Genomic DNA, 13,855 nt, shown 5'->3' with positions numbered 1-13,855 from the left:
TTTCAAACCCATTTGTTGCCTGCTTTGTCCTAATTATTAGCAGATAAATAGTGTCATAGTTATGTGATGATACATAACTATGATGATACAAATTAAGTCAAAAGCTATCTTTATTTCCCAAATTCTAGATTAAACCTACATATATGTCACCTTATTGCTCAGAATAATTATGCGTAAATAGCATAAATTTTATCTCCTTTATTACAAGAACATGAGAGGCTTCCATCTGTCACCATGAATGTTGTGTCAGAGTCTGTTTTCATTAGCTTAACTGTAGTCACAGAAAACCCCAACCCTGCCGTGCTTCTTCTGCCTCATCTAGAGATTGAGTCTGAGTCTGTGTGGTATGAACATTCATATGTTCCATCCTTTATTGCCCCACAGTATTTCTCATTATTTGCATTTGTTTTCTCTTTCTTCCCTTCTGTTCATGAGAAGGAAGAATATCTTACGTTGCAGGGATCGTACTACCATGATCTCATCCCTCCCACCTCTTCCATGACCTTATCCTCTCTTGGTGTTCCACTTGATCCTTCCCCCTTAAGCTACAAAGATATTTGTCAGCCCATCCTAAAATAAAGGCACTTCATCCTGTTCTTACCTCAAGCCTTGTCCTATCATTCTGTTTTCTTTTCAGCACACTTCCTACAGGAGTGACCTCCTGGTTCCTTTTGCTTTCTGACCACCCACCTAGTCAATACCACCTGCAATCTGGCTTTTGTTTTGCCGTCACCACTCTGGTGAAGCCACTCAACGAGATCCTTTCTGGTTCCCAGATCCCATGACCTCCTTTCAGTTCTCTTTGACTTGTTTACAGGATTTGACATTGTTGACTCCTTTTTTCATGAAAAACCTTTTGCCATCCATAGCCTTAGGTTTCCCTGGTTGACCTCATAACAGTAACAACTATAATAATAATAGCAAGTATTACTGAGTACTTAACTATGTTCTAGGCATTGCTCTAAATGCATTTATATAACATTATTCATTTAATCCAAAAAACTATATAAAACAGCTACTACTACTATTATTATTCTATTATTGTTACTATTCACTTCTCCACTTACTAGCTATGTTATCACAGGCAAATTACTTAACTTCTCTAAGCCTCAGTTTCCTCATTTGTATGATAGATGCACTGGGATTGTTTTGAGGATTAATATATTAGTAACGTGTAACATGGACAGAATACTAACTCAGGTATGAGCTGTTATTAGTTATCTCCATTTGATAAATAAAGCTAAGAAAGTCGAGTAATTTATATAAAGTCAAATGGCAAGTAGCATGGTGGAGTCCTTACTGAGCTCCAGGCAATCCTGCTTCATAGGCTGTACTCTTAACCACTACACTGTGGCTCTATTTACTGTTTTTCTGGCTTTTCTTCCTGGTACCTAAATATGTTAGTTCTCCAAAAATCTGTCCTTGATCTTCCTTTCTTTCCTATCTATGTTTTCTCCTCTTATATTTCATCTAATCTCATGTCTTCACTCTTAGGTAATTTTGAACTCTTTCATAAGTTCCACTTCTACTTTTTTTTTTTTTTTTTTTTTAAAGATTTTATTTTTTCCTTTTTTCTCCCCAAAGCCCCCCGGTACATAGTTGTGTATTCTTCGTTGTCGGTTCCTCTAGTTGTGGCATGTGGGACGCTGCCTCAGCGTGGTCTGACGAGCAGTGCCATGTCCGCGCCCAGGATTCGAACCAACGAAGCACTGGGCCGCCTGCAGCGGAGCGCGTGAACTTAACCACTCGGCCACGGGGCCAGCCCCTCCACTTCTACTTTTCAACTACCTGATAAACTTCTTACCTTGGAGTCCTTACTGAGCTCCAGGCAATCCTGCTTCATAGGCTGTACTCTTAACACTACACTGTGGCTCTATTTATTGTTTTTCTGGCTTTTCTTCCTGGTACCTAAATATGTTAGTTCTCCAAAAATCTGTCCTTGATCTTCCTTTCTTTCCTATCTATGTTTTCTCCTGTTATATTTCATCTAATCTCATGTCTTCACTCTTAGGTAATTTTGAACTCTTTCATAAGTTCCACTTCTACTTTTCAACTACCTGATAAACTTCTTACCTTGAATATCCTTCTGCCATCATTCATCTTCTCCCACACACATATTTTTTCTTGCTATAATTCCCATTTCTGTTACAGTGTTAACATTATTTGTGCTCTGCAAATTCAAATAGCCCAGGTGCCTTTTAATTTTACTTCATTACCTCTCAGAACATCCATATCACTGTCAAGACTTGATTCTATCTCTATACCTTCTTCTAACAGCCCACCTTCTTCCTTTCTATTGCCACTGCCTAATTTGTAATTCGTAACGTTTTCTCTGCAATAGGCAACAGCCCCCATACCTCCAGTCTCTCCTCGCTCCATCTTGTCATAGTACCCCAAACAAGATTAATTTTGTTGATATATAACTCACAATTTTAATCTTACATTTAAAAAATCTTCAATAAGTCTCCACTGCTACAGAATGAAATCCAAATTCCTTTGTTTCCATAAGTTTTTCTCAAACTACCTTTCCACTTTTATTTCTTACTCTTTCCTGTAGCTACTTTTGGTAACATTAGCTTCAAGTGTGAGCTTTGGGTTCAATTTGGATTTCAGACTTTGTCCTTGCTACTTACTTGACATGTGACTTTGAGCAAGTTACTTGACCTCTTTGAAATAAATGTCTTCATCTGTAAAATAGTAATAATTTCTCATTATTTGCTCTCAAGATTAAATGAAAAGATAGATCAAAAATACTTGTCACAATTCAAGAAATGGTTTCATCTAAAGTGAATTATTACTCTTTAAAATTATCTGTGGACTCTGTAGTGATGTCAACATTCTCATTCTTGATATTAAGAAGCTATATTTTCTTTCTTTTTTTCCTGATCTGCCTGACTAGAAGTTTATCAATTTTATTGATTTTCTTGAAGAACCAGATTTTGGTTTCATTGATTTTTTTATGGGTTTTATTTCATTGATTTCTACTCTGATCTTTATTATTCTCTTCTGCTTACTTTAGGTTTAATTTGTTTGTCTTTTTCTAATTTTTTAAGGTAGAAGTGGAGATCATTGATGTAAAGACCTTTCTTCTTTTCTAATATAGGTACTTACTGCTGTGAATTTCCCACTAAGGACTAAATTAACAGTACCCCACAAATTCTGATATGTGGTGTTTTTATTTTCATTCAGTTGCAAATACTTTGTGTTTTCCTCTTTGATTTCTTTTCTGACCCATGGGTTATTTAGAAAGGTGTTATATAGTTTTCAAATATTTAAGAATTTTCCAGAGATGTTTCTGTTATTAGTTTCAAAATTAATTCCATTGTGGTCAGGTAATATACTTTATATGACTCTAATCCTTATAAACATATTGATACTTGGTTTGTGGCTCAGAATATATTCTGTCTAGATCACTAATCTGTTTGCAAGTGAAAAAACTGTATGTTCTGCTATCATTGAGTGGAGTGTTCTATAAATGTCAACTAGGTCAAGTTGGTTGATAGTGTTGTACAAAGTACTTACAGATTTTCTATCTACTTGTTCTATGAATTACCTACAGAGGAGTGTTGACATCTCCTACTGTAATTACAAATTGTCTCTTTCTCCTTGCAGTTGTATCAGTTTTTGCTTCGTGTATTTTGAAATCTTAATTTTAGATGTGTAACTATTTAAGGTTGTTATGTTCTCTTGAATTGGTCGTTTTAGATCATTATGAAATGACCTTCTTTACCACTGGCAATATCTTTGCTCCAAAAGCTTTAGGTTTTTTTGGTTTTTTTTATTTTGAGAAAGATTAGCTGAGCTAACATCTGCTGCCAATCCTCTTTTTGCTGGAAGGCTGGCCCTGAGCGCACATCCATGCCCATCATCCTCTACTTTATATGTGGAACACCTACTGCAGCATGGCCTGATGAGCCGTGCCACGTCCGCACCGAGGATCTGAACCGGCAAACCCTGGGCCGCTGAAGCAGGACATGTGCACTTAACCACTGCGCCACTGGGCCAGCCCCTTTGTTTGATATTAATATAAGTGCTCCAGATTTCTTTTGATTTGTTGTTACCATGGTATATATTTTTACATCCTTTTACTTTTAACCTATTTGTATTTTAAATTTACAGTGGGTTTCTTGTACATAGCAGCATATAATTGGGTCTTGCTTGTTTATGCAGCCTCATAATCTCTAATTTTTAATTGGGATGTTTAGACCATTTTTGCTTAATGTGATTATTTATATGGTTAAATATAAATCTAATAGTTTTCTGTTTATCCTGTCTGTTCTTTGTTACCTTTTTCCTCTTTTCCTGCTTCTTTTGTTTTTTTTTTCTTTAAAGATTGGCACCTGAGCTAACAACTGTTGCCAATCTTCTTTTCTTTTTCTTTTTTTTTTTTCTGCCTTCTCTCCTCAAATCCCCCCAGTACATAGTTGTATATTTTAGTTGTGGGTCCCTCTAGTTGTGGCACATGGGATGCCGCCTCAACGTGGCCTGACGAGCGGTGCCATGTCTGCGCCCAGGATCCAAACCAGTGAAACCCTGGGCCACCGAAGCACAGCACATGAACTTAACCACTCGGCCACGGGGCTGGCCCCAACCTGCTTCTTTTGGATTGAATATTTTTATTCCATTTTATCTGCGTTGTTGGCTAATTAGCTATTCCTATTTTGGTTTTTTTTAATGGTTGCTATAGGTTTATAGTATACATCTTTAACTTATCATAGTTTGCCTTCAGTGATATACCACTTCAAGTATAGTATAAGAACCTTAAAATAGTGTAGCTCCATTTCTCTCCAGGCTTTTGTGCTATTATTGTCATCTATTTTGCTTTTACATATGTTATAATCCCCACACTACATTGTTTTTATTTTTGTTTAAGCAGTTATCTTTCAAAGATATTTAAATAATATAGAAAAAACTCTTATACAATTACTCACATAGCTGCCATTTCCAGTGCTCTTCATCTCTTCGTGAATATCCATATTTTCATCTGGTATCATTTTCTTCTGCCTAAAGACTTCCTCTGTTGTGTCTTGTAGTGCAGACCTGCTCCTGATGAATTCTTTAAGCTCTTGTATGTCAGAAAAGTCTTTATTTTGCCTTCATTTTTGAAAGATATTTTTGTTGTGTATAGAATTAAAGGTTGACAAGTTTATTTCTTTCAGTACTTTAAAGTTGTTGCATTTTATGACAAGAAATCTGCTCTCATCCTTACATCTAAACTGCCATTAATTCCATTCAGTGTATTTTTCATTTTATACGTTGTAGTTTTTATCTCTTGAAATTTGATTTGGGTCTTTTTTATATCTTCCACGTCTCTGCTAATTTTGAACATATAGAATACAGTTACAGTAACTATTTTAAGGTCTTTGTCTGCTAATTGATTTCTGGGTCAGTTTCACTTGTGATTATTCTCTTACTGTGGGTCCTGTTATCCTGCTCTTTGCCTGCTAGTGTTTTATTGGATGCCAGGTATGAATTTTATCTTGTTGGCTATTGGATTTTTTTGTATTTCTGTAAATGTTCTTGAGCTTTGTTTTGGAACGCAGTTAAATTATTTGGAAACAGTTTGATCCTTCCTGGTCTTTTAAGCTTTGTTGGGTCTGACTGGAACAATGATTAGTCTAGGACTCATTGTTCTTCACCTATTGAATCAAGACCCATCTGAGTTTTCTACCCCATTTTCCTAAAATTAAGAAGTTTTCAAATCTGGCTGGTGGGAATAAGTACTTTCCTGACCCTGCGTGACTGTCAGGTACTACTTCATCTAATCCTTTTGAGTGGTTCTTTCCCCATCCTTGGTTAGTTTCCTCTTGTGTATTCACTGATCTGTATGCTGCAGATACTTGATTGGGACCCTCTGCATATCTTCAGAGTTCTCTCTTTGTGCAGTTCTCTCCTTTCTAGTAGTCTGTCTTGAAAATTCTAGCTACCTTGGTCTTCCTGGACTCTCAGTTCCATCTCTTCAATTTAAGAAATCTGCTAAGCTCCAGCTGGGTTTCCCTCCCTGTGCCAAATCTTGGAAACTTCCTCAAGACAGTAAGGTATGGTAATCAAAGGACTTACTTCATTTTTTTTCTCATTTCTCAGGGATCACTGTTCTCTGTTGCCTAATGTCCAAGGTCTTGAAAATTATTGCTTCGTATACTTTATTAAGTTCTTTGATTGGTTTGGGAAGGAGGAAAATTATGTCCATGCTATTCCATGTTTGTCAGAAGTAGAAGTCCTTTCTTGCTTTCTGGCCCATTAAGATGTTCTAGGCTCATCTTTTACTTTCCCTGCCCCAGCCTTCGAACTGGGCAATTCTCTAAAGAGCCCTGATTCTTTTTAGTGAAGAATGTTATTTAAAAGCCCAGATCTGGACACTTGGTGTATTCATTGCCCCTGGAGAATCATTGTTAGTGTGTCTTCCAGTAGATAGAGCTAGGAAGTATATATATAATATGTATACACATATATACACGTATATTTATATCTTTATGTATCTATCTCTATGTATTGAAAACCTGTATTCACACCAGCTCCACTCAGTATTTAATTCTGTTTTTCTCCCTTTTCGTATTTGTAATTCTCTTTTCCAACAGTGAGTAACTCCTTACTCTCTGCCGTCTCTACCACGTGGACTCAGCTCACCCTGTCTGGCTCTGACACTGCATGCTGGCGTGCCCCAAGACACAGATGCCCTCTTCACCCTGCTTGAGCCTGACAGCCCCACACTAGGCCACTCTTATGTGTGGATTCCCTGAACACCTGGGCTCTCGGCTACTCCTCCCTACCCCCGCTTGATGTGGTTTGGTGTGAACTCCTTCCTCATACCCCTCAGGCTCTGATATCCTGTCCTGTGCTGCTCCTGCTACCCTTCTGTGGTACTCTCCTCCCCAACTGTGGTCACTGACCTTCTTTGTCCCACTTTATGACTTAAGGAATGAGTTTTTCAGAAAGGAAGGGAAAGGAGACTTCTTTATATCAGGATGGATATGTTCCATGTTCTAGTTCCACATCTGATTATGAGCACCCTATTAGTGGTTCTATAAACTTGTTTTGTTTCTTCATTTCAGTATTGCATAGTTTGCTAGGACTGCCATAACAAAGCACCATAAACTGAGTGGCTTAGACAGCAGAACTTTATCATCTCATAGTTCTGGAGGCCAGAATCTGAAATCAAGGTGCCAGCAGGGCCATGCTACCTGTGAAGGGGCCAGGGAAGGCTCTCTTTCAGCCCTCTCTCCTAGCTTCTGCTAATTCCTTGGCTTGTGGCAGCATAATTCCAGTCTTCACATTGGCATTTTCCCTGTGTGTAAGTCTGTCTCCAAATTTATTTCCCTGTTTTGTAAGGACTCCAGTCATATTGTATTAGGGGCCCACCTCATATCAGTATGACCTCATCTTAACTAATTACATCTGCAATAACCCTATATCCAAATAAGTGCACATTCTGAGGTACTGACGGTTAGGACTTCAACATATGAATTTTGAGATATTCAAGCCATTACAGATACCCAGCTACCCAACTTCAGTAATTTGGCATTTTACTCTGAAGTAGCTTGAATACTTAGAAGCAAGTAAGTTTTCTTATTTCCCATGTCTCTACGACAGCTTTTTAAATATGATACCTAGCTGATGTTAGTTACAGTCATGCACCGCATAATGATGTTTCAGTCAACAACAGGCTACATATACGACAGTGGTCCCATGAGATTAGTACTATATATCCTAGGTGTGTAGTAGGCTGTGCCATCTAGGTTTGTGCAGATATGCCCTCTGATGTTGGCACAACAACAAAACTGCCTAACAATGCATCTCTCAGAATGTATCCTCCTCATTAAGTAACACGTGACTTTATTAGTCATTATCCAAAATATCTCCATATTTACCTAATGTAATTATTTTTTCCATTTTTATTACGAAATGTTTCATACCTACAGAAGAGTATAGGTAACATAGCCATGAGTTACAAAGTATAATAATGAAATAAACGTTCTCACAACCCAACTTAAAAAATGAAACATTACAGAATTCTCTATTTTTTTAATTTATATTTCATATTTAAGGGATTACATTGAAATTGAGTAGATTTGATATGATAATAATGCTGTGTTGTGATAATGAGACCTGGAATAAGTTATGAGCCTCTATAAACGTCTCTTACCTGTTCTGTAAAAAGGAATGATTATGATACATACCTTATAGGGTTGCTGTGAGCATTGAATCAGATAATGAATATAAAGCACTTAGTATTAGAATATAATAAATGCACAATAAATACTAACTGTATTATTATTCAGTAGATGAGAAATTAGTATAGAAATTCAAGTTGCTTTTAATTGGCATTTTTTTCCTAATCATAGTTCTCAGTGTTTCTTGTTTCATATTAATTTTACAATTTTGTCAAATCAAACATAATACATCTATATAGTTACAATTTGAGTCACATAAACTTACTCCAAAAGGAATAAAATTAGGCCTGAGATGATATTTTTCTCTGTATTTATGTATTGCTTGAAATGATAATTTCTTCTATGTTTTTAATACATAAAGGCATTTCTTTGTATTTGGAAGTCTTAAACCCCAAAGATTGAATATCAAAGAATAATTTCAACCTAAATTCTTCATAATACATATTTAGGATATCCTGTTTTATTTTGTAGCAAATGACTATATATGATTGTTTTTTATGCTAGAAGGCAAAAGTACGAGGTGTTTGCCTATTTTGTTAATCCAAACAAGATGTGTATTAGATGATATCTCATAAAATGTCTTTTCTTTCTTTAAGATCCCCTTGGAAAGGACTTCCAGAACTGACTAATGAGAATGGCCAATACTGTCCTTTCAGCTGTGAAACACAAGCCTGGTCAATTGCTACTGTTCTTGAAACACTCTATGACTTATAGTTGATTCATGGATATATATTAAGTATGCAAACATTTGTATTGTCGAATGCAAGTTCATAATATAATGTAAATGCTTTCTATGCACAGGCTCGAGTCATTTTAAAAATCTCGTTCGTATAATATTGATGCTCAATTAGGTAAGACTTTTAAAAGCATTTTGTTTTTTTTAATGTACAGACGTAGCTTTTGATTTGAATCAGAAAGAAAAATTATCATTACCAATGGAATGTTTTTTATTTTGAATTCAGGAAGTATTCTTCAAACACCTAGAAATAGAGTTTGAAATCCAGAGTTTGAAAAAGAAAAATTATGTAATCATCTGTTGTACATAAGCAAAAATGAAGTATGAGAGTGTAATAATGAAAGAAATGGAAAAGTATCTTTAAATTATGGTATATATTTTATTCAGTAACAATACATACTGAATAGGCTGTGGTTAATTAATGTTCTCACCTTTTACTATATTGTTCCTAACATCTTCCACACCTCATTCAATAGATATTAAATGGATGTTGAATCATGGAAGTGTCCACCTTAATATATGTTCGTAAATGGAGCACAGATGTTCATAATGTGCTTTTATTTTTTTCACTAATATAGTAATATCTTTTTAATATAATGAATGCCATAATATTTTTGACATAATTTACTTGTGCTAATGATGCATAAGATATTTGGGGAAAAAACACAAGCATTAGGAATTTATTTCCTAAAAACAGTTTTATAATATTAGCTTTGAGTTCCAGTTTCCTACTATGAAATGGTTTATGTTTTCACAATGCAAATTGTTGGACATATTTATGACAATTTTAAAGAAAAAAGCTATATTAATTTTCTAAAAATTATTTTTAGTTCGCATAAAAGTCTTGATAGATCACGGTAGATACTGGTTTCCTATTAACTAAAACCTACATTGACAAATTCAGCATTGAGAACAATTTTAACATAATAAACATATAGATATGAATTCAGTAGTTATCTTGAATTCTATAAAATCATTTTAAAATGTTTTTACATTAACATACCTCAAATCTGAAAAAGTCATAAAAGGAAAAAGTTTTAATGTTTATGAGTTAACATTTTTGAACAGTACTTATTTTCTAGATGGAATTTTTCTACTATTTTTGTCTCAAGGAAACACTTAAATTAGATTATTGTACTTTCAGTTGAAAGAAAATAGTTGCAAAAATCTTTTCATTACTATTTAATATTATTCAGTGGTATATTTATAGTTCAGTATAAATTAACTATAATTATCGTGATATATTTATAGTTAATAAAATAATGGTACATAACACTTTTCTCAGTTAAAGGTCACAAACCAAAACACCTTAACTGTCAATAAGAAATAAAAATAAAGAAGAAAAACAAACTAAAATTTCTGGGTAGGAAAAATATACAAATGCTTCCGATATCAAATGCCCAGGCTCAAAAACTCATGCAATTTCCTGTAAGATTGCCTGCACACACTTCCTCAGAGCTGACCCTGCTTTAGAAACAGTTTGAACCAGCTTACTTTTCTAGTTTTCCCAGCCCAAAGCCAATTAAATCCTACAGACTTAAGGACAGTTGTGGTGATAATCTGACTGCTATCTATAAGCACACTGGTTTTCAAGTTTCCCCTCCTTCAGTGCTCAATGTATAAGTGTCTATACCCTGTGGGTTAAAAGGAATGAGCTTTGTTGAGAGAAAGAAGCATTAGTCAGCAAAGGTTTATGTAGTTATGTTGCTGTACTGTAACTTCTACATTAAAGGTAGGAAGAAAAGTAACTGGGAACCAGCAGATGTAATGAAAGCAAGGAGTAATAGTTCATAGTTAAATGTGATAAATAAATAATAAATAACAAGTTGAGAATTTTTAAAACATAGCCATATTAGGTTATCTATAGTAGGGCAAATACCCACCTCAGTAATTTTTTAGGATATCGCGTTGCACTAGGAAATTAAGCGGTTCTTATTCCTAATAAGGAAAATTAATGAAAGAACATTATTATATCTGCATGGTCTAGTTTACCGTTTAAGAAGGCATGTTACACATTATTTCATCAAAGGTAGTTAAAATAACAGTTACAGATTTTGGAGGAGTAAATGTCATGTGACTAAAGAGCATTTATTAAACAGAATGCTTCATTCCTGAGTGATGTTAGATGAGGTACCATTATATTACTTTTCGACAATGGCTCATGCCTTGGTTCTTCACAATCGAAATCAGCCTTACTCTTTAACTTGAGAAGTAAGTTTGCCACTTAAACCAGTATGTTGTGATAATTTTATAAGTTTCAAAGATAACTGAGGAAACATGAGACCTGTCTTCATATCTGTGAACATTATAACCTAGCGAATTGTAATCCGTTTCTGATATGTCTTCAACTGCTCCATCTAGTGGGCAGATGTCATTTTCATGTCTGTGTGCCAAGAAAATAAAAATGTTTTCTAAAGGACTGTATTTTGCTTTCATTTAATTCTTTACCCATTAACTAATTTGTGGGTGCTGACCACTACATTCATTCAGGGCTTGCTTATTTGGACTGCTTATCTTTTTGCAGGATGTCTGAGAACGGAAAGAGGAGGAAGAATTTTAGGCTGTTTGGTAATTGATTTAATTAGCCATGTTGAAATTAGGAGCAAAATAAGCTTTTGATGTATCAATAGATGTTAGCAACTATATACTCTTCTGTTATTTCTTGATACCTTCTACACTACCATGAATTTTTTATTTACTTTTCATCGACTTACTAAAGGCAAATAGTACAGGCCAGAACAGACGTACTGTAGATGGATGCCTCCTTCAGGGGCCAGAAAGATCTTTTCACTGTTAATTATACAACTGAATAACATATACGTATATTCTGAATAACATCTAATGACCAAAGTTGATTCATTTGGTCTTTGCCTTAATTACTGTTGGTTCATTTTTACTGCAGATATATATCTTTATCTTCAGATAAAAAGCATTAACCTAAAAATCCAAACCTCTCACCATCAAACAGCCTTTATAAGTGAATTTGTCAAACTTGCCAAACTTATATAGATCCTCAATGTGCCAAAATAATAGATTCGAGTAAGTTGCTTAGTTTTATTTATTTTTTTATTTGTATGAGCCTTGAATTATTAACTAATACTGATACTTTGTCATTTTGGCTACAATTTTTTTTGTAATGTATTTGCCTTGTTATTTTGGTTAGAGGGTTTTGTTTAATTTACAAAAGCTTTTAAATTTTCTTTAATCAAATTTTTTAGTGCTTATCTTTGTGAACTCTTTTGTAAAAATCTCTTCAAAATTTAATCAACCTCATTCAATGATTTAATACACTTTGCTTCTGTGTTCTTCTGGTTTTAGATTTATATTTTTTATAGCAGCATCCAGTATAAGGTGAGACATTATTTTCAAGTTGTTATATTCCAAACTCATGAATTGAATATGATTTATAGTGATTCCTTTTTTTTTTTTTTAAAGATTGGCACCTGAGCTAACAACTGTTGCCAATCTTTTTTCTTTTTTTCTGCTTTATCTCCCCAAACCCCCCCCCCCGTACATAGTTGTATATCTTAGTTGTGGGTCCTTCTAGTTGTGGCATGTGGGAACGCCGCCTCAACGTGACCTGACGAGCAGTGCCATGTCTGCGCCCAGGATCCGAACCCTGGGCCGCCATAGCGGAGCGCGCGAACCTTAACCACTCGGCCACGGGGCCGGCCCCCTGTGATTCCTTTTTTCAATTATTGAGTTTTTATAGAATAATAGACTATACTGAGATATGCTACTGAAGTTATCTGTGCCTATTCGCTTATTTAACTATTACAATTTTTTGTTTAAATATTTGTTAGAGATTTTTCTCACCACCTTTCACCAATCCCTTTCTAAGAATCTTGTTTTACATACCCACTTATTTGTTCTTCTTAAATATTTTCCATATCCAAAAAGTATTCTAACATTTTTACTAAACTGGTACTCATGCTGTACTCACCTAAGGACATAGAGTGTCTGTTTATTTAAATTTATTTTAACTTGCTGGAATTTTTCCTAATTTTATGTTTTTGGTTGCTATTATGAATGTGATCCTTTTTGGTTCAACTTAATAACCAATTAATCAGAATAAAAAATTCAAGTTCAACAAATATGTATGAGACCTACCATGTAAATTATGTTGGAAGTATCATACACATTTTATAAATGAGAACATTGCTAAAGTGTTTCACCCTAAGTCACACAACTGATAAATTACTGCACCAAGACTCAACTCCTCTTCCTACCACAAATTCTCTTTCAGAGATTCTCAAGATTGCAGTTTTGTGTGCTCATCTTCACATTTCTTGCCACCATCCATCCGTAGGTCAAGCTGTGTCTGTTAGCAGTTGCCCATCTGATTAGGGAAAGCATTAGACCCTGTTCTGCTGGGGTCTGGATATGCTCCCTTATTATCACCTGGTCAAAATGCTATAGCTGCAGCCATCTGCCTTAGTAAGATAACTGATAGATTCCTGGCTAAATATTCAGACTCAAAGTGCCAGCCATGGGTTAGGTTACCCAACCTGGCTAACGTGCAAATGTAAGTGTCTTATCAAGGTGAAACAGAGAAAAGTCAGGGGTAATAGGGAGCATAATAGTTAAGAGATGGCCACTGTCAAAGTTGATACATGAGAATTTGGTCAAAAGTTAGGGTTCATCCCCAGGTGTGCAGAATACCAAAGGAAACAAGTTTTATCTATGGAAGTTTACTAACAAATATAGCACTTAATTCTGCAAATGTTTAATGTTAATATATTTATTGTAATTGATATATTTTGAAAGGGCATAACTGAGCACTGTCTTATGACACATTTTCTTATAATCACGACATAAAGGAGAAGTGCTCCAAAAATGATTCATCTTGACTCCTACATCACATTCGATGGATCTCAGTCTTTTCACTTTTACCTGCCTAGGTTCCCCTCTATTTCCCTCTTTCTATTTGCACTTATGTCCTTAGACT

At 35.0% G+C, this 13,855-nt stretch overlaps 1 protein-coding gene across 6 annotated transcripts in view; it reads left to right on the top strand.

Annotated features, from left to right (window-relative positions):
* AGL (amylo-alpha-1, 6-glucosidase, 4-alpha-glucanotransferase) overlaps nt 1–11,326 on the top strand; it is an 89,954-nt gene extending 78,628 nt beyond the window's left edge. For all 6 annotated transcript variants that reach the window (XM_023640238.2, XM_023640240.2, XM_070266209.1 and 3 more), the window contains 1 exon segment: nt 8,768–11,326. In XM_023640238.2, the coding sequence (XP_023496006.1) occupies nt 8,768–8,885 (118 nt within the window). In that variant the 3' untranslated portion in view covers nt 8,886–11,326.
* The last annotated feature ends 2,529 nt before the right edge of the window (nt 11,327–13,855 follow it).

This window comes from Equus caballus, chromosome 5 (assembly GCF_041296265.1).
Source record: "Equus caballus isolate H_3958 breed thoroughbred chromosome 5, TB-T2T, whole genome shotgun sequence".
NCBI classification, from domain to species: domain Eukaryota; kingdom Metazoa; phylum Chordata; class Mammalia; order Perissodactyla; family Equidae; genus Equus; species Equus caballus.
Note: the sequence above shows the minus strand (reverse complement) of the source record. Positions and strands in the feature narration are given on the sequence as shown.